The 27,152-nt window shown below is 43.2% G+C and overlaps 1 protein-coding gene across 1 annotated transcript in view; it reads right to left on the bottom strand.

Moving 5' to 3' along the window:
- The window catches only part of ST8SIA1 (ST8 alpha-N-acetyl-neuraminide alpha-2,8-sialyltransferase 1), a 113,352-nt gene extending 103,682 nt beyond the window's left edge, over nucleotides 1-9,670 (bottom strand). Inside the window, exons 1-2 of the mRNA XM_009879768.1 lie at nucleotides 9,582-9,670; nucleotides 3-191 (exon numbers count right to left, since the gene is read on the bottom strand). Of these exons, the coding sequence (XP_009878070.1) occupies nucleotides 3-191; nucleotides 9,582-9,670 (278 nt within the window). The remainder of the gene's footprint in view (nucleotides 1-2; nucleotides 192-9,581) is intronic.
- Between the last annotated feature and the right edge of the window lie 17,482 nt (nucleotides 9,671-27,152).

Raw genomic sequence — 27,152 nt, 5'->3', positions numbered from 1 at the left:
ACCTGTAACTGCAACCTGCACTTTGGTTTGCTAAGTGTGAGATTTCACGTATGGGTCCATTGAAAAATAGGAAGCTTAACAGGAAACCCAGGCTGCTCTGTCTCCTGGGTTTGTCCCTTGGATCAGTTGCTGCCCTCCTTTTCTCATCTGAAAAACTTATCAACAATATTTTAATGTTGACTTGCAGATCACTGATGAACAGAAATGCAGGGGATCAAGAATTAATCTGAGCAAATTCAAACCTAGAAACAGCCTGAATTCATCCATCCAATGACTAGCATCATCCAAGAACATACAAAAAATCTAGACCCATATCCAACCTCCAACAGTAGGCTGTGGCTAATGCTTACAGCTATAAGACAGTCCTTATATAGCCACATAAAGGCTATACTTGTGGCCATTTTTTGCTCCAAACTGGCGGCCTGAGAATTTTATGGCTCTACAGAAGGCTACAGAAGCCATTCCATAGCAGTAAAATCACTAACTCAATTACAATCAGCGTGGTCGCATAAGCTTGTAGCTGCCGTTGGCATTTGGGTTCTGAATATTCTGTGAAAACATCGTTAGTTGGATTTGGTCATGCACATTGAATTTTTCTTTCCACAGAGCTAAATATAATACTTGTAACTGGGGGTTAGCTTGAAGAAGTCACTGAGGCTTTGAGGTTTTCACGGTGTTTAAAGTACCTTACTATTCAAGGGGTTCGAGGTATGCTAGCCTGCACCTTAGGCAGGGTAGAAGACTGCAAGTATAAGGAAACCAAAAGTGGAACATAATGTTCTTCTCTTTTCAGGGCAGATATCACACACATCAAACTCTTGCCTCAAACACATAACTGCCCCTGTACCAAAGCTGTGGGTAGAGCACAAGTAACTGCTATGAATTTACTAGGGAGATGGAGGGAAGAGGCTGTCTCCTTTCTGCTACCACCAGATGCTAAGGGATGTGCTGAATGAAGTCCAAGTCACCCAACACAGAGCCATGCGGTCTTTCTCCTTCACATCAAAACCAAAACTGGCTTCAGCCTTGTCACATATTTTGGTACCACTCTTCTCTACAGCAGACTCCACCCCACCTGAGAGGAAATTTAAAACTACCCTCAGCACAACTATTCAAGAATATGATCTTAAACTTGCCCTCCTAAGAACATCATGGGCAAGCACCAAAAGAATAAGAGAACAGCCAATGCAAATGCTCTTGATATTCACAAAAGCATACCAAATTGTTTTTTTGGGAAAGCAGTACTAGTTTAAGCTCTAACTAAAATTAAGACCTTTGCCAAAGACAACATCTAAATCAAGAATACATTGTTCTGCACAGGTTCATTTCTGAAAATCCCCCAGTTACCTAAGCTTGAAGAATAGGCCTAAATGCAATGAAAAAGAAATATGAACAAGAGTGGACAACACAGAGCAGAACAGAGAGATAATCTGATCTACTTCCCAGCCAAGCTTTCTGCAATACGATAAAATTTTATGAAGACTAAAGTCATGACAGTTTTTCTCCTCACATTTATTATTAGATTGTTTCTTGTTATGAAATTTTCAGTCTATTTCAATGCCCCCTGCAGCAATTCCTGGTGCCTGGACTTTACAAACATCATGTCATATTTCCCTCACCTTCCTCAAGAGAGGAAAGATATCAGGACAATAAAAAGGTCACAGGCAGAAGCAAATCAGGTACTGAACTGCCTGGTGCTGCAACCTGCATGAAAGGATAGAGGTTGCAGAGGCCATAGACACTTCTCAGAATAAGGACAGTTCGTGAAAACCACCATTAGCTTACCAATGTGTATGTGACTTTATACAGCAAGTAAGAAATTTTAACTATAAACCATTGGATAATTTGCTACAGCTTGCCAAATTGTTAGTTTGGAGGGGAAATTATAAAATCAAGCACGTCCATCTCTTCTGCATCATCAGTATCTTTTCCTTTAGAACTTTCTTCCAGGTCTTTTTGAGGTGCCCAAAAGGGAAACAAAGTATTTTATTTAACCTGAGAATATTGTGTCTTTGAGTTTTCACTATTTATTTTAAAATCACTGAACAAAGTACTTGGTGCCACCCACGTAGTATAGTTAGCAGCTCTGTTTTCCAGTCTGCAAAAGAAATACAAAACTGTTTTTTTCTCCTGTGTGTTGGGCCACCCTATCCTTGCTACACTGGCCCAGTACAAACCAACCCTACTGCCTTTCAGCAGGCAAAATCTGAGCTGTCAGCCATTGCAGGTATCATTCTCCTCTGTTACCTGTTGGAGCGGGTCCAGAGGAGGGCCATGAGGATGATCCGAGGGCTGGAGCACCTCTCCTGTGAGGAGGAGCTGAAAGAGTTGGGGCTGTTCAGCCTGGAGAAGAGAAGGCTCCAGGGAGATCTTATTGCGGCCTTCCAGTACCTAAAGGGGGCCTACAGGAGAGCTGGGGAAGGACTTTTTACAAGGGCATGTAGTGACAAGACGAAGGGGAATGGCTTTAAAGTGGAAGAGGGCAGGTTTAGATTAAACATTAGGAAGAAGTTTTTCACTTTAAGGGTGGTAAGGCGCTGGAACAGGTTGCCCAGAGATGTTGTTGGGGTCCCATCCCTGGAGGTGTTCAAGGCCAGGCTGGACGTGGCCTTGGGCCACCTGGTCTAGTGGGAGGTGTCCCTGTCTATGGCAGGGGGGTGGAACTCGATGATCTTCAAGGTCCCTTCCAACCTAAACCATCCTATGATTCTATGATCTGCAACTGATTTTGTCCAACTTTTTTTTTTTTTAAACGTATAAATGATATCTTTTTTCCTGGAATGTTCAGAGTTATCATGGAAAATTCTTTTTTCCCCTCTACCCTGCTTTCAAACAAACAAAGATAAACTTAGTGCTTAAAATGTCAAGGATCTTAAGCCTTTTACACATTTTCAGAAGACAGCAGTAGCAACAGTATTACATGGCGCACCTTGTAATTCCCTAAACTTATCTATATTCTGTTCTCTCAAAATTGAACTGTGGCTTAGCTCATTCCCTGAATCTTTAGATTATTTCAGATTATTTAATCTCTATTAAATTCTCCTTTGAATTTAAACTCAAATTTCAGACAGCGTGATAAAACAGCTACTTTAGTTGATTATGCACTCTCTTTGATCAAACCCCTGAATTTTAAGAAAAGAAATTGAAAGGATATACTTTTCTGCCACTGTAAACAGACATGATTCTTTTAATAGCATCACATCAATTTATTCTGTACCTTCATTAATATTGCAAGTGCAAAAGGAGGACTGAACTGTGCAACATTTAGATTGTAGAAGTACAGACGAGGCAAAAATTTGCCAGGGACTATCCTTGTTATTGAACAATGTACAAAAACTAGAAGAAACCAGGCTATTTCTCAGTGAATAAAAGCCTACCTGAACATCTGACAAGCCTGAAGTTTACCTTTCCTCCTAACAATTCTTTTACTTACAAACTGAGCAGGTTTGATCTGGAAAGCTATTGAAACACAGTACTGTTCGCGTCCTTTCAGAGAAAATACATTTTGATTCATGCAAACTTGCTTCAAACTGCTACGCACAAAGCCTGCTTATAAGCTTTGAAACACAAATTATAATGTATGAATTATAATGTATGAATTACAGAGTACAAATTCTAGTATTCGGTCAGATGAAGTTTTTTTTTAAGACTCTTCTACCAGATGTATGAAGAGCTATATAGAAGGAAACCACCACAAGTTGTGACTTGCAATAGCAAAAACAGCACCGTAGCGCTGCTTTATTACTCATGCAGTAAAATCTACCGGCGTGCGGGATGCCTCCGAGTTGTCTGTATCGAAGCCCCAACCTCATGCAGGAGAGAGCAGCGACTCGTCATCTCACTAAGAACTGCGACAAACAGCCACATCCCCTTAAGAAGTGATAAATTTGAGCATGAGCTGGTGGTTTCTGGGCAGCGGCCAGCAGCTCAAGGGAAAAGGCCTCACATGATGCTGGAATTCACGGGCACTGCACCAGACTGCTCCTTTGCTTTCTAATGCCACCACCACCACCAGCCCCTAAATATGATAACCGTGTTTGAGGGCCAGTCCCAGGGGAGACACAGAGTTCATCTCGCTTTACAGTATTTGAAATGTAAACACCTCTGTCTAAGTCACTCCAAGGCTTCTTCATAGCCGAGATAGCTTCTTTTAGGGTATGATTCATCTCTAACTAAACAGACACCTATTTCCTCTCCAATGACTATAAAGAGAATTTAGATGGAGACATCTACGTTTGGTAGTTTAATTCCAATCCATGAAGCCAGACCTGCTGCTCCACACCCCAGAAAGGCCATCAAGGCTTCTGCAGTTAACGTGAGCTGCGAGGGAGGGACTGTAGGTCTTCTGCCTGTCTACCGTATCTCACAGAAGGATGCTGTTTGCCAGCAGCCTCACCTGACGGTCTTCCAGCTCTGTTCATACAGGCCTCACAGTGGGCTGTCAGAAAGATGAGATGGCACAACTGCGTGAAATGGTCGTTTTGTCAGAGAGAATTCAGAGGCAGAGGGGAGCAGGGCAAGGGGAATAGATTAATTGCTTCACACACTATTCTTCTTTTTTTTAATCTTATAAACCTAGCAGGAGGAGATCAGCTTTCACAGAGATGAAGTGAAATTAATGAATCGCTGTCTTGCAAAACAGCAGAACCATCAACTGAGGCAGGAAGTTACAATACACGACGGTGCTGCTGCAGGGGGGGGAAAATTAGTTGTTCTTACCAGTTTCCTCATTCCTTTCAGCAAAACTGCTGCTTGCTTTGCACTGCTACAAGCACAAAGAAATATTTGGCTTCAACAAGGGCACAGGATGGCTGTATTCTTCCAGGAGAAGGAGGTTCACTAAAAATAAATCGAGCCGCTCTAATCTTACATTTGAGCTTGTAATATCCAGAGTGATGATACATACCACCTAGATCTAAGCAGTCAATTATCACACTACAGTGACTTCTCCACCTGCTTCTGCAACCCAGATAAAAGCCCTGGAAGTATTATATAACGCTCCTCACAAAAGTGCCCTCACGCTCCAATCTGAGGAAGTCTATAGGGAGCTTTTTACTAATTTGATCAGTTAAAGTCATGCCCCTCCACAGAAGGTGAACTGACCAGAAAAAAAAAAATAAAATATATTTTTCCTCCATTGCACAGATGTAAGCATCTTGAAATACCTAAAAACTGAGAGCACAGAAATGAAGAGGAGAGGAATAATCCTCCACTGGTCAGTCTGAGTGCTTTTTGACACAAAACCTGTAGGTAACTAGGCAGCCATTGCCTATACATATGATAGAGACAAGAATATGTAAAAATATCACATGAACAGGCATGAAAGAGCAATATATTTTCAAAGGCATAAGAAGCTGCACATCTGGGGGGGAAGTTTTAACCCACCAAAGACATATGAATAGATCTACAACAGAAGGAAAAGAAACTTGTTCTTCTCACTTCTCAGAAGCTGTCTCGCACATCTCGTAACTATTTGTTGTTGAGGAGACAGAGTGAGTTTTGCCCGGTTGGGACGCATCCACGTGATGCCCTGCTAGCTCGCAGGGCGAGCTGATCGGCCAAACAAAATAGGAAACCTTGGTTTGATCGCTCTCTTCTATCCGGCCGCTGTTTTTCATGAAACTTGTAGGAACTGACTACCTTTAGGACTTCTATTGTCCCATCTAATTTGGACGAAATTAGCCAGTGAGACAAATTTCATAAAGGGGGTGGATTATGATGGAGATTCCAGTCACATATATCACATTTCCTACTGGCTGCAAGGGGAAAAAAAAAAAATCCAATAAATGCCAAATAATGCTTTGTTTTAGCTTTCTTGAAAAGGACATTGAAAAAACTGTGTGTCCTTTGTTGCCCCTGTATACCCAGAATTATACACCAGTTAAGCTGTAATAGTCCAATTTTGGATGAAAGCCATGATTTAATGCACTGTCAAGCACTGACACTGGACTTCACTCACAGCCTGAGTTGCTGCAACCATCAACATCACTTTTGAAAACAGCCGATGATCAGTTGGCCAAGTTTCCAGAGATATTTCTGAACTGGGTTCAGCGATCCCTCTGCATGCTGACAGATGGCTTCTAACAGATGAAAATGAATGGTAAAATTATCACAGATTGAAACAGAGCCATTTACTTGAAACATACCTTCAACTTGCATTTCTGCTGTTTGTGGTTACAAGCTTCATTTTTGAAGCGGTTTTACTAATGTGTTTTAAATCTTGCCTGAGAACTAGGTGCTATAAAATCAGTTTCATTGATGCAAATACTTCGCTAAATGCAGTAAGTGGATTAAAATAAAGGAAAGGCACATCCAATTTGGAACATCTTTTCACCAGAAGCTCCAATTCCAAGTCTTTTTAAGTCTCTTATCCCCTGGTGAAGCCACAGAACAAAGTTAAATGGCAATCATCTTGCAATCACCTTTAACTCCACCACATTTGAATTCTGGCTGTTGCCTGTTTTACAGACTTACTGAAATCAGAATGGATCACACCAGCTCTGAGTTGAAATGAGTCTGTTCTCTGAGTTGAAATGAGTCTGTTCTTACAGGGAAGGTCAGCTGAGATGCTTTCACTAGTCATCTCCAAACACCTGTCCCAGGGACAAGAGGTAACGTACCCTCTCAGTCTTCAAAGCTTCCTCTCCTGTAGGCCCAGCAAAAAAAAATAATTTATGATCATCAGGGTATACTGCAGAACTGGGACTCTGGTATGATAAAGCAAAAGCAGAAGCAAACTCTAAGCCTGTTGCTGGACCACAGGATTTCTTTTTGCAACTATCCTACTTCCATTCTCGGTGGTTGAGTGATGGCTATGTGTGTATTAATTGATTTGCAATGCAGGAGCACTTAGTGGTTGAAGCCCCATTTTGCACTCATGTAACAGTCTACTGGAGTGCTTCAGGTCTCAGTGATCTTCCTAAGATGCTCACGCCATCAAAGCCCAGCTGCTGCACAGTTAGGCATCTATTTTATGCTGCTCATCTAGACTTTCCACAGCCAACAGAAGGACAGTTACCCTACTCCGACACAGGCATCTAAGGCAGAAGAGAGCTGTCAGTAGCTGCAAGTACCTCTGCCTGTTCATTACTTATAGCAGGAGGAAACTATAGTAGGAGCACTAACAGAGAAATTTAACTTTTAGATAGTTAAAGTAAGTGTGATGAACCTCAATCTGCTATATCTGTAGGTGACTCTACATCATTAAAATCTGTTGCTCATCCCCTGGCCTAGACAATAGGAACACAATCACAGGAAAGTTACTACTTTTTTTTTTTTCCTTTCTGAACATATCTCAGTAACAAAAACTGCTGTATACCTTACTCCCTCTTAGCACCTCATTAGAAAGGATAAAATGCCGATGCAGAAGTAAACTTTTACCATTTGCTGTCAACAGTGCTGCCAGCTTACCGACAGCTCTACATCAAATGTCTCTTGCAATTACATAAAATGTGCTCAGGCCTCCACTCTCACCAATGTGAGCTACTGCAAAGTAACCTGGCTAGTATCAAACAGGAGGTATGGAAGAATCCAGTAGATGTTTTCCCACTTTCCACCCACATCATCTCATTTCTGAGTGACGCCACTCCTTCACTGGCAACCTACCCTGAGCCAAGTCCCTTTGGCTACAGTCACAGCACCAATTCACTGTTCACCACCACAACTACACACTTTGATTCCAGGGTGTATAAAACATCTGGAATTTCCTGGGTCAGACTTAAGTAGCTGGGACTTAAGCACTCTGTTTTTCCTCTAATCGTGTACTCTGTGTTTATCTATTAGTCAACCGCTGCTTTCAAAGGACATCCAGACATCATCTGAGCTACTCCAGACCGTACGGGGAGCTGGCAGGATTCCCCTGAACGCTTCCCCCAACCAGCTAGAAAGAATTTGCCAGTGCAATCAGGGAACACACACTGGGCTTTTCAGGACAAAAATGTTCACATGGTACTGAAAGCAGTTTCCGAAACTCACGTTTCCAAAGCTCCCAGAATTTCACAGGCACATCACTACATCTTGTCGGGCCTCTGAAACAGTCCTTAAGCAGAATCCAAACAGCTTCGGCCATCGAGGTTATCCCATATTTACAAGTCCAGCTTCCAACTCATTGCATGCCGTTTTGCCATTACCATTAAACAACTGATATGTGACAACACTCACTGCAAACACAGAGTTTCACAAAACACCACAATGTTTAGTGGTTTGCATTTGGTTTGGAAGGTTTGGGGGTGGGGAGGTTGCCTGAACAGGCAGAGAAGAAGCAGCAGAAGTAGAAACCAGGCAGTTGCTTGGCGGTGAAAAAGAAGAGGTGAAGAGGAGACAGGAACCATGTTCACATCTATCCTAACCTGTTTGCTGCGCTATGCTCTGTGCTGCTGGGAATAAGTCAGGAATGCACAAACCCCATCGCCCCGAGCAATCAAACAGCTCCCCTGGGGATAAACATGATTTATGCACTAAGCTCTTTTAGGCCTGAAATCCTGGCCAAAAAAACCCAACGTATCCAACTTTACCCCTCTGCCTAATCTAGTGGCCTTTAACAAGTTAACACTAAATGTGAGAGAAGAATTCCTAAAAGCCTGTCAAACACAAAACAGCAGAGATTACTACACGCTATGACTCCTACCTAACTTTGCCAAGATGTTTATTTTCCATCTCCCTCTCCTGCCTCTGCCATCTGCTGGACCTGCCCCCAGCTATACAATCGCACCTCCTCTGCACAGGCGCACGCGCCGAGCAGGGGCGGTTTTGGGAAACCCTAGTGTTCCAGTGCTGCAAAACAGCTTCCCTACAGCTACGGGAAATGTTCCTGTCAGAATCCAAGTCCGGGGTGTTACTTTCCCTCCTTTTTCTGCTCCACTGGTTGAGAGTTTTCCATCCTTCTTAGACTTCTTTATTCCCAAAAGCCCTGCTACAGGATTCATTAGAGTTCAGGTAGTAAATAGGTGAACTGTTGCTGTTCAGATGCTGTCTGGCGTGCTACAGCAATGCCAAACATGCTACCTTGTAATGCCTGCAAGAATTATATACAGTGCAACATTATGAAACGCTAAATAAAAGCGAAACTGGAAGCGTTTGACATATACAGCCACACATATCACAGGAAACTATTTTTGCTTGAAGGACTGTTGAAATACTACATTTAATCAGCTGCTGCGCTCTAGTTTTCACAGACTGCCTGTAATCCAAACAAATCGGAATAATAAAAAATACTGCAACTAGGTTCTGAAAAGAGCTGAAAGGGGCGTTTATGAAGCAGCAGTTACAAACAAGACATACAACTCACAGCCATGCAAAGTCTCTCAGGCTAGTGTCCAAGCCATCCCATTGAACAGGAAAGGGGGAGAGGGGCCCTACCTAAAGAATTAAGCAAACTCTGCACAGCCAGAGCTCCAACAACCAGGGACCCTCTCTATAGCGAACAGACAGCAAGCTGAAGTGTAATACAACTGCTCAGACCTTCGACCTTCATCTCATGCTAGGTAATCACCATGGGGAACAAACTATTTCAAGACAGCAGAGACGTCTTTTAAGCAGGGACATCATTTAACCACTAGCACTCTCAAGTACCACTATCCTACCCCAGAGAGGAACCGTCATCTTCTTTCCGATCCACCTTCTGCCTCTCATACTCATCTACAGCTGCAGGTGGTCTTGAACAACTCCCCATCTCTCCTACATACAGATCAGCAACCTGAGTTTACTTTTACCCGGGTGTCCACTTTGTCAGTTCCAGAAGAGTGAGGCACAGTGCTGGAAACAGAAACCTCCTTTAAACAACGATGGATCACAAACTCCGGGTCCACTAGGAGACTTACAGCTCCCTGACATCTATACGAAGAGTGATGCGAGCAACGTGGGAGATTTCTGGAGTGTGTCAAGGATAATTTTTGATACAGATATTGATGGGCTAATTTACAGCTGGATCTACTATTTACTAACAAGGAAGCACTGTTTAGGGAGGTGTTAATCAATAGAAACCTTGGCCTATGAAACAGTGGCATTCAAGATCCTGAGGGGAGTGAGGAAGGAGAGTAGCAGATTCTATAATTTATTGATCAATGTTGAACTCATCAGTTTGGACTGGAAGTAGCTCACATTCATTTATGAGTACTGTGGAAACTACATGTCAAAAACAAGGGTCTCACAGCAGCGACACTGAGCGGAGGCAGTCCCTGGCCAAGGAGACAGTCACCCAGGATGCTCTCTCTTTCTCATGCCTTCCTCCCCAGCTTGCCAGGGCAGCACTGGACTGATTTCATGATGAACCAACAATAGACTCCAATACAGGAGTTTGTGTTTTTTTCTTCCTGCTACTGAGTGAATATGAGAAATGTATCCTGTCAGGCAGATAAATGTTAGTCTCCGTGACCAGCGCGAGAGGACTTTCACATTCACACCCACAGGATGTGTACTGCACAGAAGTTAACCTAACATTTGCTTTCTAGGACACTTTTGACCGAGCCTTTCATCACATTCAGAGCTCCCAGGCCTGAAACTAGCTGGTGAAAATTCACACAGCGTTTGAGAGCATCCAGCAACTGGGCAGTCAAATTGCCAGCTTTTTAGGTCTCAAACTCGTCTTGAAAATTCACCTTGCAGCTCAAAAATGCATGACAAGTTAGAGAGCTGTATTTAATCATGGGAATGTCCTTCAGTTGGTCTATGCTACTCATCCCAAGAAATTCAAGCAGTTAATTATTTAGAAAGAAGAATCATATTTCAGAAGTAATAACTGAACAATTTTAAAGAGCAATAATTCAGTTTCCACAGTAATTAAACTGTTTACTATAGGGCTGAAGATGAGCTATTTAGTTTTCAACAGCATGATGACACTTAGTTTTCTGGAACAATGTTACAATCTAAAAATAAACCAGATAAATAAGAAAATTAGTACAAAAAGAGTATACCAGCCAAAGAAGAAATCTATTTTTTACAATAATTAAGCGGCAATCTAAGAATGAGACATATATATTTAAGAACTAACCATTCCGAGAACACCTGCATTTCCTAAATTAAGCATAATGAAGGTTAAGAAGGGACTGATTGTTTATGTATGCACCAAGAATATGAAAGGTTGTTATAATTAACAACAGTGATTTTGAATGAGGTATTAAACTAAGTTACTGAAGGGTAAACCTCATAACTATAAGAATCTGAGACAGTGATTTGAGAGATTATACTACGTATCCCTATCTATTGCATGACTTTCTCTGCAACGCTTGGTGCCAGCCCTTGACAGAGACAGGAAACTAAACTAGATGGACCCGATCTAGTAATCTGTCCTACTAAAGGCATTTCTGTGTTCTTATGCACTGTAATAGAAGTTCGTTATCAATTGATTTATACTGCACACTTCTCACAAATCTGCCCTGCAGATGCCCAAAGGGTGTATTTTCACAACCACTGGAAAGCAGGTATATTTGGGGCAGAAGCTAGATGACACAGTGGTTGCAGAGAGAGGGGAGGGGGGAGAGAGAGAGAGAGAGAGAGAGAGAACACGCGAGACACAAAATGTCACCGCTTTCCACTCTGCCTCCTGCTCGGTGAGATCAATCTGAAGAAGGTGCTGACATTTGACAACCAGAAGCATAGAAGCTCCATGTCTGCCCCCACAAATCCCTCGCCTTCCCAGTGCCATTCCACAGTTTGGAACCAAAACTAGCCAAGTGCACGTGGCCAAGGAATTCTGAAGTAGCTGAATATCCTCAGCACAACGCAGTTTTGAGTCACTGTTTCTAAATACACATTATCCGTGGACCAATTTAATGCCAACCATGTGTACGACCCTGCTAGAACACCAAGTGAGAAGTCAACTCGGCAGAAATGCTATGGGTGGTATCCAGAGAGAATAATGAGTGCCCTTGTTTTAAAGTCTCACCCCAAAACCGTCGTAACCAACCCCCGTTTTAGATACGAGAAGTCAAAGAATTGCCCATTGTAATTCATGATCCATAAGCACGAGCTGCTGATGTCCCAGAGGACAGTCTAAACCTCAACAAACAAAGTTCACTAGATGCCAGGTCTGTGGATTGTCTAGTCAGCAACATGCAATCACATAATGAAAAAAACAGAGCAACAAATGTTGTTTTCCTGTCTTATTGCTAACCATATGGACATTTTCCCTACCACAGCTCTTAAGTAGGACAGGTACCAGAGATAGCTGCAGTGAGTGGGCTGTACTCCACATATTTCATCACTCTACTTCCAAACCTCACCACTTTAACAGTCATCTCTAGAGCAAAATGATTCCCATTCCTCCTATCTCGTGGCATGAAAATGCCCTCTCCTATTACAGTTTCATAGCCTTATACCTCACAAAGACCATTGAAACTGGACCCTCGATTTACTCAAGTGATCTGCTTCCATCGGATACTTGATCTTCTTAACTGAGATTATAATTTAACCCATGTTGTTTTAATTAATTGTTACTTCCTTGGGTTATCTTGCCTAGCTGAGCTGTTCCTAAATTGTCCACTTCACTGAATGTTTCGTTTGTAATTGATTGCCCTTCTGCTTCTCCCACATATTTGTTCTCAAATTTCCTAACTACAGTCTCTCCTTCTCTGCTATACTGCTTCTTTACTTTATTCTCTGCTTTTAATGATTCTTCTTCTTCAGTGCCCCTGCTATTACAAACTACTTGCCTCTGTTATGGTAAACCCTACCAGTCTTCCACCTCCCAAGGCCCCTCCATCTCACCTCCTGACCATCACCCCCTCCCATCCTGCCCTCCAAGCACATACATTTTCTTTCCTTTTGAAGTATCCCACTCCACAATCCCTTCCTCTCACCCAACAAGAGGGTTCTGACACGTTTCCCAACAGAAAACTCAAGTTTTTAAATAAGAATAACAATAGATGAAGGAAGACATCCTGTCCCTGAGAACAGCCAGCAACCAGGACGAGACGAACACGGGGAGGGGAGAAGGAATATTGTATGTGGTTCATCACAGGCAGGAAAGAACACACTCTTGTCCTTGAGAATACGTGACTTTGTCCACTCCCAGCTTGATGGCTCGCTATGGTTTATGGTTTGCTCTGTGCTGGGGAGTCCTGCTGGGAGGAGAACAGAGGTCTGGCAGCAGCGGGAAGCTGCCTGCCCCGAGTCACAAAGAGGAGGCTGTTCCCCACTGAGCGGATTGGCCTGGCCCAGAAAGGCTGAAGAAGCCAGAGAGAGAGGGCTCCAGCAGCCAGCAAGCAATTCTGAGGGCACCTGGGAGAAAAAGATATCTTTTAATAAGGCAAACAAAGCTTAAGTGAGGGCACTGGCTGAGGCACCCTATCCTGTCCACCTCGCAGACTTCAGAATATGTTGATTAACTTCAGCAACATTGGAACAGGGAAGAGGTAAAGTATCAAATACGATTAAGGTCCTACAAATTTTGTGAAAGGTTGGGTAGAAAGGAGACCCACGTTTATGAGCCCCGTGCCGGCAGAGCTGTGTGCCCTGCCCAAGCCCAGCTGGCAGCTCGGTCAGCACCCGCTGCTTCTCGCTCCACGGTCGTGTCACAGGGGACAACAGGAGTTGAGGGAACTGGGACACAAACGGAGTCTAATTAGCACTGCTATTTATAGAACAACTTACTCTTTGAAGTGGGAAGAGATGCTGGTGACAACTGAGGTAGTTTTGGAGTTGATCCAAAGCATTAAGGTAATCCGCTTCAAAAACACCAGGGCACAAGTTATTCTTGAGCCGGTGTGCCTGCAATGTCACCCATGAGTAAGCTCTCCAGGGACAGCATCCACAGCCACCACCTGGCCTCCAGGCAGGAAGGGATGCGAGGCGAAGAAAGTAAGAAACCCTAAGGGTACCTCCTGACCCGCACACTGGTAACACTTCATTCCCTTTCTAATACTGGGAAGGTCCAGACATTACGGCATAAGACAGGAAGGGATGCCTCCAGCAAAGAGCTGGGAAAACAGCAACAGACAGCAGGCGTTACAGCAATGGGGGCTGTAAAGAACAGCTTTGAGTAGAGTCTTCATGAACTGCTTCAGTCTAAAATGAAGGGATGAGTGGACCAGTGCAGGTTTGCCATTGAGACGCTCAAGGTCACACAAACTTTGATAAACAAAGAAAGAAATGTTAGTTAGCACTCTTCTGAGAGGAGGCGTACCAGCTTCCTCGGGGGAAGGACAAGCCCAGAGTACCCAAAGTACTTTTCATTGTGAATCAACTTTTTTAAGTTTTATGGTCTTTTACAGTATCAATATTTAAAAGATGCCACCAAAAAGAGCAAGCAAAATTACTAAACAAACCTTCAAGCAATTAATGCAAGAAATCTGCTAAGTATGAGGATGAAAGTAAAAATTCATTAAATAAATCATTCAACCTACTTAGTCCTTCCACTAGGCATCTTAAGATAGGAATATTGCCTGAAAGCTGGTTTAAAAATACTTTAAAATCATGTTCATGTGCTCAATGCCTAGTCCAGAGCCAGTGTGTTTTGGGAGATCTTCCTCCTTGATACATTCAACGCATTTACTTTAGACACAAAAAGGTGGTAACAAAATGACAAAGCCCAGCTATTGATTCATTTAAACTGTTGAATGCTAATCTGTTCTTAGCAATTATCAAACAGTTTAAGAAATACCTGGAGACTGGAGGCATTTCATGAGTGGAAACAACCTTCTTCTCACGACTTTCAGGATTTCTTTTTAATTTCTCTAAGGCAAAATAAGTTATCAGCCTTAAATGGTAAGGAGTAAGAGTCTCACAGGACAGACTGCAGAGCCACACAAGACACCACCTGAAACCAAATGATTAAGTCACATTTGGGAAAGAACTTATTAAGTTCTTCAGTCCTGAGCAAGCTCATGTTCATCTAGACTGAACCGTGACGTCAAGTGAAAGCACACTACACACGTGCTCCTGGTTATGCTACAGAGAAGAGAGCCCGCAGCCCACTGGAAACCCCACCAGCCCATTTGCCCCCATGCCAGCAGAGGCAACATTGCTTTTCCCCATGATGTAGATCTGCTGTTCCACAGCAGAAGAGAAAGCAGAATTTGTACTAAACTTATAAAACCAACCGACAGTATTAACTACTCAGGCTAGCCAATATGTTTTTCCACAGATTAGGTGGGGAAGAACAACAAACTCAACCCTCTTAGTACAAGACTTTCACTAGCAATGGCCTGTTTGACAAGTGAAGCACAAAACAGATTTTTTAAAACAAAATGAGAGAAAGCACTATGTTCACTCATCAAAGACCCAAGGCAAAAATAAACATGTTATCACACGCTGGACCCATTAGCATTTACTGAACTACACTAGATAAGTGTTTTTACTTGTTCTGTTGTCTAAACAGAACTATCAAAACACATGATTTCTCTAATGATAGGTTTACTTTTTTGTTGTTGTTACCATTTTTGGATCAGCTAGCTCAAGTTCCACACTCTGCCGTTCCCTTCTGGAGATGCTTAAACATTTTAAGGCAATGACTGGAGTGGGATAGAAAGAATAAATTTCTCATGTGCATTTTTACTGCTTCATCCAACTGGGCATACTAAAACCTGGAGATGTTCAGCATTTGTCCATAAGGCTCAGCAAGTGTGTTTGTGCTAGATGCTTGCTGGGTGCCAAGACAAAATGTTCAATTAATAGCATGACCTATAAAGGAATGCCCAGATTGGTTTTGTTTCTCCTATTCCCTTCACTGCTGCAGTTTCCTTAGTTAAAAAAAAAAAAAAAGCATCTAATTATAGGCCAATATGTAATTCTCACTATAGCAATCCCTAGCATTTAAAAATCATGAGTCAGGCCCCCAAAATTATGATTAAGGCACAGAAATTATGCATCTGAAAAACAACAACCCATAATGAATTTTTATTTGCCTTTTGGGGCACAAGCCGCCATTCATGTTTTCAAGCCCTTCACTTTAGCGATGAGGACTAAAAAAATTCCTTCTTCGTTTTGATTCCATGAAATCAAGACTATCCCACATTCATTGATTGCAGGAGCTGGCACAACTATTACAAGGGTGGGCAATAGCAGACTTCGTAGCATTCCCCAAGTCATAGGAACTGCCCCTAACCACAAGCATACATAGCTCAGCATCTGTTCCTGCTTTGCTCTGGGAGAGGAGTAACCATCACCAACCCAGGTGAGATTTCTCAGGTGGACATCTGGACTGCTGAGCCTCAGAGCTCCACAGCCTGAAAACAGCTGGGGTCATGGCCCTTGGCAAAAGGTCTCCTAACACTCCTGAATTAAGACCCTCACAGCGATAAATTTTAAACTCCTCTCCAAGAACCAAGGATTAGTTGTGGCTGAAGTATAAACTTTCTGAGAACTTAGAGGTGAGCCATCTGGTTTACATTTCAAAGTGCAGGAGAGGAATATGCAGACAGACCTAAGTTTCTCATCCCATCAGCGTTTCTTAATCAATATCATAGCAATTACAGAGGTCTAGTAAAAAGCAAATAAAAATTAAGTCCAAAAAGTATTTCTTTCAAAGGTATTTTTCACTCAGACTGCGTTGCAATCAACTGCTCCAGCATGGCCCATGATCTTTCTGTGCACCTCGCAGACCCTTCCACAGAGGTTTTTTTCCCCCTCCTGGCTAGAAGAGCATTTTTCCCCTCTTTTTTCCTGCCCAAGATATGACTCACTTTCATTGAAGATTCTCCCTACTTGTTCACCTCCCTTTTAAAACTTTCTTTGTTGACTTTTCTGGAAAGGTTGTTGCTCTGCAGAAACATCTGGATCACACAGAAACATACAGCCTTCCACTGATGCAAGCTCTTTAGCTCTATATTTGCCCACACAGGCTCATACAACCATTAGCATGAACTGCAGGCCTCTTGAACTCAGACTCTCTTACTCCAGAAATGGCTATCCTCATCGCATCCCTCAAACACATACACATACTAACTCCTCACTTGCAGCAAACATTTGGAAAAAAAATTGGAAAGTCTTAACCCAGGTCGGGCAGTGGCACACATCGCAAAGAACCCTACGTAATATAACACAGAAGCATCCTCCGTGCTTCAGAACTGCACCACCTCACTGATCTCACTGCACCGCTCTTACCCCTTCCTACGCTTAAAGGTTGTGGGAAGACACAAGCCAACACTTTCCCCGCTTCACAGCCCTTTGCGTCTGTTCCCTGGTTTCAGGGGTCATAATTACACAAGTCGCTCTGTCACTATTTGCCCTCCAAAGCAGCAACTTGAGGGAGGGCAGGCAAAGAGTCCTGCACGTAGCTGTGCAAGCACTGCTACAATCTATCTTCAAGCAAGCTGTAGTAGTAAGAGACTTCTCTCCCCGTCATTCCCACTCTTGACTGATCCAACAGCACTCCTCCACTATTGCCTCATGAATATTGCATTTCCTTTCTGTCCCATATTATGGCCATCCCCTATATGGATGTATTCTCATGCCTTTTACATTGCCATTAAGTAGTAAAAGGCACAATGCAGGAGACCGCAAAGAGTCTGAACCTCACTTAGACGAATAAGAACCTAATGTTGCCTGAGTGGATGGACAGTAAAATCACCCATAAACAAGCAAGGGTAATCTAAAAATTACAACCTAAACATTACACTTCCAACTACTTAGGAATGTCTACTGCAGCACTCACGGCTGCAGTCGAGTGACAGAGCCCACAGGTCCTGCAGCTCCCACCTTTCCAGGGGCTCCCAGATTTCTTGCTCCCACCACGCTTTCACATGACCCAGAGAGTGAACACAATGAAGTCAATGACTCCCACAGGTCAGGTTCACATGAAGACCAACTGAAAAGATGCTTCAAGAAGAAAGAGTAATGAATACTCATGCTCAACTTCCCAACTAGCCTTATACATCCTTTCTCTTCTTTGCCTCCTTCCTTTTCTTCACGTCCTAATTTCCTCCCATTCCACACAAGCAGCTCTCACTGTGCTCCAAGTTGCCACTCACCAAATACCATTTCACCCTCCGACTCCTACGACTGCAGCAGAATCCTTGAGGAGCACCTGAGGATGACAAAGAGGTGCCACCATGTGTGTAGGGGACCGAAAGATCCCTGCGCTGTGGGGCAAGTGGGTCTGAGACACGGGGCAACGCTGTAGGGCCCAAAGCAAAATGCCACGTGAGGCATCACACGAGGCATTAGGGAACGCCACTGCTTGGGGGCTGCCGGCGAACGCAACACGACGGCGTGAAGCCGAGCGGTGCGCTGCTGACCGGCAGCATTGCTCACTAAGTGAGAGATGACAGAGACGGAGCGCTCCAGACAGATCTGGCGGGGAGGAAAATGCACGTACCAGGCAGCTGAGCAGGGTGATGGCAGCAAACAGCACACAAGCACTACAATGGCTATGTTTTTCCTCCCCAGATCGGACTTTGACTAAGATAAATGGAAAGAACAGGGAACAAAGAAGAACAGCGAAGGGAGAAGGACAATGGTTAAAGCAAGCAGTCACTTCGCCCAAAGAATAAGAAGTGCGGTCAAAAGTAGAGTTTCATCAGTAGCTGAAGAGTCATTCTTTGGCTTTGTTATTAATCTTAGACTCTGGTTAATCCTTTCCTGTGTTATTCCCCACAAAGGCACGTGTCCGATTTCACACGCACGCTTTCAACTCCTGAGCCAGACAAAGCATACAACCTATTAGAAATGGTAACATACCATCATTTAAATACTGGTGAGGACGTGTGACAAATGTAAGAGCACGAAATGCAATTAAAGTATTTACCCATTGGTAATTAAAAGTTTATCAACATTTAGAAAAAAGATGACCGTGCAAGCATTGCTAACATCACAACTCATTAAGGAAAATGAAGTAAAACTATAAGTTACTATCCAGGAACAGGGATTCATGTCTCATGTGAATCCTATATATGGAATAAAGACGTATTCTATTCCCTTTAAAATAGATTAATGCTTCAGTGGAAGCCACTGAGAGATGACAAATATTTACACAAAAGCATTAAGCACTTTACAGGTAGTAAGCTGGTACCTCCAGGTACCAGTAGCGAGAAGGACCAGTACCCACCAAACCCTCAGCACAAGTATTTTGATCATTCTTCCGGTGAATATTCAGGCAGCCTGCCACTAGCAATAGCCCAGGTACTTCTTCGCATTAAAAACTGTACTAACAGAGGGAAAACCTGCTCCATTAATCAAAATTCCTGATCTGCATAGCTGGGGTAAACCTCACTACACACGTTCTTGGACTGAAAATAATTCAGAGCACAGAATGTCTCTCCGCAAGCTTATGGCACCGTATAAATGGTAATTTCTGTACAGACTTGTAATTATTCACAGGATTCCCTACTGACTTCTGTGGTGACCTAGACCTCAAGTTGAGTTACAAGAGATGTCATGGAGACACCATGTCCTTAACTTCCTTCATAACTTTATTTCCTTCGCTGTGTGAAAGTACCTGGGGAACCAGAATCAAGTCTCCTCGACAGTCAAAAGTAAAAAGAATCAAACACAGCCGAGTAACTCGAGAGTCTTCATCCCATTTGCCATTAAGCCTAAGTCTTATCGACTTTCACTGAGAAAGGCAGGCATCAGTGAGCCTTGGATTCAGCGTCACCCCCTCATTGCATATTTGAGCGCTTTTTGGGCTGGTTCTCAACTCTTGTGGTACTTCTGAGTACTACCTATAGCAGTAGATACTGCATTGCCCCACACCGGGACATTCCATACCTGTGGGATCAACAGCGCGAGTGGAACATTATATACAATAGACACTCCAAACATTGCGGTAGATGAAATAGCATTACCAGAGCTCACATTTGGCCAAGACAGAGGACATAGGAAAACATTAAAATCTTCACAGGGGGGACGAGGACAGGGGAGGGGGCGGGGGGAATAAAAAATATTTTGTTTGTTTATCTTTCATCTTTGACAGGAAGTACAAAGCCGTTACTCCCCTATTACAGCCATGGCCACTCCAGGCATTCCAGAAATAGGCAGAGCAAGTTTTCCCACAGGAAAGCACGCAAAATAGCTGATCTGTTTTCCTAGCGCGCCTTAAAATATAGGCGAGCTACATAGCAGCTTTTAAATTAAAGCTGGCTGCGCATCATCACAGCAGAGGAGACCTGATAAGTAGAGACTTTATCTTGCTACTACATTAAGGCAAAGTCTGCGGTTTACCTGGAAAGCCTGATAGCCAACTATTGGCATATCAAGGACGGAAAACGACAGATGCCCCGAGCATCAGTGGGAGCTGCAGGACTCTGAAGAAGGTGGCTGGCAACTCAGTAGGGGAGGAAGATAAAGGAGTAAATAGTCTCACACGAGTTCTTTACGTCACTGCTATGGATGCTGATTGGGTAACCATAAAAGGAGCCACACAAAGAGTCTGGGGGTCCTCTGAAAGGTGAGGAGGGTGTCAAGCAGCTTAAGAATGGGAATAGAGGGAAGAAGAGGTGAAGAGGGGAAAAAAGGAAAAAAAAAAAAAAAAAAGATAAACAAAATGCTGCTTCAGGAAATTAAATTATGCTCACAGCAAACATGGAAGACAAAAGAATTAACCGTTTCTATTCAGCTATTTCCAGCAGCTTTAAAAGCTTCATTGTAGCCACATCTCTGCTTGAAAAGAGAATCTCTAAACCAAGAAACTCAAGCAGGCATTTTCCAGGCAGGTGGAATAGAAGAAGTCAGAATAATTCAAACTGTTGATTTAATATAACAAAAAACCCTACCACTCTGCTGGCCAGAAAATGTTTTTTAACACTCTAATTTAACAGCCTTCACCTTTTTCCTGAACGGAGCAGTGGGAAAGTGACCTCCAGAATCCTGGTTAAAGCCAGGATGTTGTTCTCCACGCTGCAATTCACCTTGTTAAAAATTTCAAATATCGCTAAGGTCAAGGCAACAGGCACAGTTTCTTCATGAAGCTCAGAGCTTCCGTAATAATTACTTTACAGACAAAGACTTAGCTAGGGTTAAGTGACTTATCAGTGTCACATCCCACCCCACCCTCTGTTTATCTGATCAGTTTAGATTCCAAGACCTGGGAGAAGAATCGTATCTGGTCTATATGTAAAAATTGTTACGTGACAACACTTGAATCTCCACTAAGGAGATTCTACGTAATATGGATTAATGTGCTTCAGTGTGAATTTAACTGCATGCAGCTATGTTAAAATCATTTAACATTAGGAGTAATTTTCTTGCATTTTGGGAACCGCACGCAGCATATAGAAAAAGATCAATATATATACAAAGATTTTAAATTAAGTATTTCTGTGTTCTTAGAAAACTGGAACAAGAGAAGACTGCAGTCCAAACAGCCGCCTCAGTTCAGTGGGGTTCATCCTAACTGTGGGAGGAAAAATTCTAAAGGGGGAAAGACAATTCATTTTCCATGCATTTACCTAGTAGGAGCTAGCCTCAAAAATAGGTCTTTTTATATATATTATTGAACACACATCAAATGGGAGCAACACTCTTGGCTGCTCTGAAGGTGAAAATTACAAGTAGCGGAATAAATCACCGGTTACTACATTGCCTGGATGATTCAGTGCCCATTCCATCCACTATAAGGCAGAAAAAAGGAAAGCACGGATGTGAAAAGACATACATCCAGCTGTGTCTGTGTATGTACATACCAGACTTTCGGGGCCCTAGTCAGGTAACCTAAATTCCAGTAAAGTCTCTGTTCCTCCTGTTCTCCAGTGCCTGGCTCTGGGCCTTCGGATGCTCCCAAATAACAGAAAAAAAGCTTCAGGGAGTTGGCTACACCCTCCCGTAAGTGCTGGCAGAACTGGCGTTTTTACAAGTTCAAAGTAAAGGAGCAATTCAAAACTTTTCAAGAGCAGATACTAGAAATAGGGCTCTCGGGTGTCTATTTCGTGAGGAAGGTGGAATCAACGTCTGGAAGAAAACACTACTTATGGGCAAGGAAGGAGGATACCATGAGCTGGAACTCAGGAATTTAAGTCAATTCACATCTTGCTCCCACAGCCCTCATCTGCAATGACACCATGAGCTAACTCAGATAACTAATTCTCATTGTTTTCATGTAATTTAGGTATCCAAAGACACCTAAAGACCTTGAAGATATGCAACCAGATCTTTCTAAGGCTTGCTTTCTTCATCACAGCCTCCAAATGATAAAATGGAGTAAGAATATTTCTTTCCTCTCACCTTTAACCCGCTCTTCAAATTGTACCTCTTCACCAAAACAACTTCCCATCTCAGCTGGAGACACCAGGAAACTACAAATTACAAATACCCAGTTATCACCAATGCAGTAAATGCAACGGGGGAAAAAAAAAAAAAAAGTTAATTCAAAATGATAAAAACCGAGTTTAAAACACAGTCGGGCAGTAGTGACACCTGCTTCGGAGAGCAAAATGAGCTGGATTTGACCACTGCCAATGCACAGCATTTGAGCGTATCCCATGGTTTCAGGGTAGGGCTTCACAGACCACGGAGGTAGAACTAATCTAATCCAGCATCTCCCAGCTCTAATCCTAACTTCCCATGACTCAGTGAAAGAATAATTCAGTATCTGATAAAGCTTTTCAAGCAGGGCAAAACTCTTTACCTAGTCAGCCTGAGCAATATGACGTTTCATGTCAGATTTGCCTTGAAATATCCCAGAAAGGATAACAACGCTCATGTAATTGGCAATGCTCACATCAAAAGAGAAGGGGAAAAAGCCATCCAGACTAAGGAAACTCTCGCTGACTTGGCAAACAGGATTTGTCTTACCCAGATGGGGAAGTGACCTGAAATTCTAGCTCTGTGTTAATACAATGCAGAATGCAAAATGATTTGCACATGGGGATGTTCTCCGGTGCCTGTTGTGATTGCACTCTAGGTACAGACACTAACAGCTGGCAGACAGCAGCTGGCAGAGAAGGTTTCAGTGGGAAGAACCCCTCCGGCACGGCGCGCAGCAGCGACAGAGCATTATTTTTGCAAGGCGTGTGAAAACCGACAGTCGAAGAGGCTTCACACAGTCTGTCCACAACGACACTGCAAGCAACAGAGTCTACCACGTCTGGATATTCTGTCCAGTTCAGCCACTGACCCTGTTCTGTGATTTCAGGCTAGTAGCTTTGCCTCTCTGCCCCTGGAAAATGGACAAGAAGCCAAACCTGATGGAAAGGGAGTGCAGAAGCCACCTGCCAAGATGAGCATGGCCGGTTTGGCTCTAGGGACAGGGGGGACAGCACTGGGGAGCAGAGCCCAAGTCATAGCAGATGCTTTGGACTGGAAGCAGGTCACAAACAGCGAGTTCACAGGAGACATCTGCCACCAGTTCAACCAAGCCAGCCCCAGAATAAACCCTGGGTGACTTTTCAACATCACACAAAACCGCTGTAACAGAAGCAAGAACCCAATCTGAGTCTCAAGGATAGCCTTTCTGTTGCCTTGCAGATGAGATTGTCCCACCTCTTCATGAAGAACCTCTAACCTAAGTCACTAATTGCCGTTGAACCCTTTTGGTGGGAGTCCCGACAGTCAAAAGCCCGCTGCCCCTCACAAGCGTAGTACTCACTCCCCAGAGGCAGTCGACCCCAGGCAACAAATGACGCAGAAGTGTCAGATAAACATAGAGAACTTGGGATTTGCGGTAGTATGGAGCTTGTAAGGCAGATTAAAAGATCCAGTTCTGCCTTTAATCAACCGCAATCATTTTAAATAAAATCATCCTAAAGGTATTATTGTATGTCATTTACTTCACCAATAACAAACAGCAATTAACAACATTTTTGCCCAAATAATTTAAGCAGCACAAGGCCCTTAAAAAAATCCCTACACAATCTGTAAAAACAATTAGGGTGCAATAACATTAACCACCTCAGAGGATGACAAGCCATTACATTGTAGGTAAATTAGACACGTTAGCCATTAGTGACTCTAATGACAGTCTCATTCCTATTCTGACCACTTCGTAGTTCAAGATCAAGCAGTTTACCATCTGACTGACAGACTATTATTCAGCATTTGTCAGAGAGATGTTTCCACAGGAGAGTTTGACTACCCTCAGCCACTAGTGGCTTGAAATTTAAAGGATGCTAATAGCGATAGCTTGCTAGCAGGCTGTGCTCAACTCCAAATGCCCAGAATTTGAGGACTTTAAAGGAAGCTATGTGCAACTGAGGAAAGGATTTGGACTAAGAGCTCTCTTAATAACCTCAACCGTATCTCCAGGATTTTCAGGATCTGTCCTTCCACCTCAGAACCCCGGCAGCTCTTGCAGAGACACCCACTGCGCTGCTGACGGGGGGACTGGGCTCACCCATCGTGCCAGGGTTGCTCAGGGAAGCCGTGTATGCAGAGTCAAGGCTGAGAGCACACTTTAAACACAGACTCACAGCAGAGTCAAAGGCTTAATCCTGCTCGTTTTGTTACTCCCACCAACTGTCCTTACTCACAGCTGCAGTAAGGCAACACACACCTCAAAAGCAGCACTCAGGTGGCTATTTACACAGGCAGTTATATTTGAAAACCGATTCTGCAAATCCAAATTCAAACACAAAACCCTCACGTAAACCATCCCACAAGCACCAGGACAGTCTGGGTTCTTGCATAAGCGAGAGTTTACGTGAGTCAGATCTTTACAGAACTTTTCTGGCTGTACAGAGAGGAGGAGGAGGAAGGAGCGGCAGAGATTGAGGAGCTACCGGCACTCGGCTGCCAGGGTTCAACCCAAATTACCCCAGACGTTTTTGTTGCCCTCGCTAAGTTACTTACTGAAGTTAAGTTGTCTTTGACCCAGGTACAGAAGGCAAAGGGGGAAATGGCACTTCTGAGGTTTGAAAAGTATGTTTTGATCAAGTTAATTGATCAAGTTATTGGGGGACAATAATCTACTTCAACAATAGGAGTCCAGTGGATTTATGGGAGCAGAAAGATACAAAACCACCAGATGTTTTCTCTGTGTAGCAAGAACCTGGCTATTCAAACATCTGTACAGTACCACAAATGCCAAAATATTATACAAAGCAGTAATGTGAAAGTTTGCAATTTCTCACACGGACTTTTAGCACAGACAAATTCAAATTTATTCTTCAAAACTGAGTAAAACCAAAATCGTTTGGTAAGCAGAATGCAGCAGGAGGGCTAGGGAGAATGGCAATTGATGTTGTTCTTGAAGAATAATGTATTAATAATATATTAAAACTCACTTAATATTAGGCTATTATGGAAAGCCGTATTACTTCAAAAGTCCACATGCAGGATTTCTGTGAAGCTCTATATCTCCTTTCCAATTAAAGAAGAGACTCACATTCATAGGCAGTTTCCAGCAGATACTGAAACTTGGAGCTTTTACAGTGCTCTTGCACAGCGACAGCAGGACTGTAGCAAAGAGCGGGACATTGTTTCTGTTAATCACCTCACAATATACAGCCGCTTACCCAACAGACTTCCATTTCATAGCCTTCTACCAATATTAAGAGAAGCAAAATTGCGCAGCAAAAATGGAGTTCTATGTCCCAATTGTTTGAATAATATGGTATAATCACTACATATCTCCAGTTATTTTTTGAAGCAGATAGATTGATTTAAAGCTCATTGTATTTAGCGCTGCACCAAGTCATCAAGACACACAGACAAGAAACAATAGCTCCTTTTATTGCAAGAGACTCTCTTCAATAGCATCTCTGAGATAATCACTATGCTTAGGGAGTGGAAAAACATATGGGCAAGTGATGAGCCACGCAGTTTTTGTTACTAAACCATGTGGTGGAAATAGTTTAAGAACTGTTTTTTAAACTGAAGCTGCAGCAGCTTTATCAATCTTCAAACCACATTTGGTTTACAAACATGAAAAATAATACATCAAACTCTTTCCTATATCACACATCAGGGTAATTTTTTAAATAATCTGGATTCATCTACCCCCCAAAATGGTAGGTAATCTGTGGCACAACTGGATTAAGATGAATTGGTATCCGAGAAGATCAACCTAGTTTCTACTGTTAGTTAGTGTTTTAGGGAAAGGATCTTGCATCTGCACCTCATTGCTACCTCTGTATTAAAGGGAGGACTTCTTCCAAGCCTACCCAATGAGACGATTTTAACACACGTCTGCTTATCACCTCTCATTGCTTTTATTTCCTGCAAACTTCAGGGGCTAAAGGAAACACACTTTTGAAGAACTGCAAAGTTTCTGTTATCCCAGCAGACAAGATACTAAGCGATGACATGCCGGCTCCAGTTCATGACAAACACAAGCTGAGTTGCGTTCAAAAAATATTGAAAAGCATTGAGTAAAGCTGTACACCACTTTAAAAAAAAAAAAAAAAAAAAGGAAAAGACGACCTTTGGAATTTGGATCTGATTCACTCTAGCATTTACTAAAGGAAGGGGGCCTTTTTGCAGGCAGTTTGATTACCGCTTACTCTGATCTCTCATGCGCTACTTAGACGATAGGGAGAAAAGCCACTTTCCCTCCAGGAAAGGGAGGCAAATCGGCCTCTCTTCTGATTGTCTTGTTTTTTACCCAGGCATGTGAGAAATTTTCGAGAGGACACAAATCTCCACCGCACATGCTTTTAAATCAGGGTCATTCAAAAAAATCCTCCCCACTGCAGGGACCTGGTTCTCCACCGCTGTCAGATGTGGCACCCTGACTGCAACATTCCTCCTCTCTCGTGCAGCTGGGGAAGGTGAAAAGGGCTGCGGGGACTATCACCATTTCCCAGCCACGACAAAAAAAAAGAAGAGGGGAAAAAAAAAAAAAAAGCCTTTTCACGTGGTTTCTATAATAAACTGCAGAGAGTCAAGGACCAGCGTGGAGCTTCCGAAGTGTTCCTCGGAGCGAGGATGCTGACGGACGCTGACACGAATGAACGTCCACGCAGACCTCCCCGTGCGCATCCCAAGGGAGATGCACAAGCTCGGCTTTTCCCTGGCAGCAGGCAGGCACCCACAATCAATGGGCGAAGCCAGGCTCCTTGCTTCTCCCCGGCTTTGTTAGCAGCCGGAGGGGCTGCCGGTGCAGCTGTCAGCCGGCAAACCAAAAGCATCCTATTGTGCAGGCAACACTGCCAGGCTCAGAAACCTCAGCCTTCCTAGGAAAGGCATTCCAAGACGGGCTTATTTCCCTGCCAGGAGAAATAAACCTTCATCCCCCGCCCCGGAGACCCTTCTTCCTCCCCGCAGCAAAACAGAGCCACCCGAAAAGTTTTGCCGGGCACGAGGGGCACCTCGCCCGCTGGGAATTAAAAAAAAATAAAAATAAAAAA

This window comes from Charadrius vociferus, unplaced genomic scaffold (assembly GCF_000708025.1).
Source record: "Charadrius vociferus isolate BGI_N301 unplaced genomic scaffold, ASM70802v2 scaffold90, whole genome shotgun sequence".
NCBI lineage: Eukaryota > Metazoa > Chordata > Aves > Charadriiformes > Charadriidae > Charadrius > Charadrius vociferus.
This window is presented reverse-complemented; position numbering and strand designations above follow the sequence as displayed.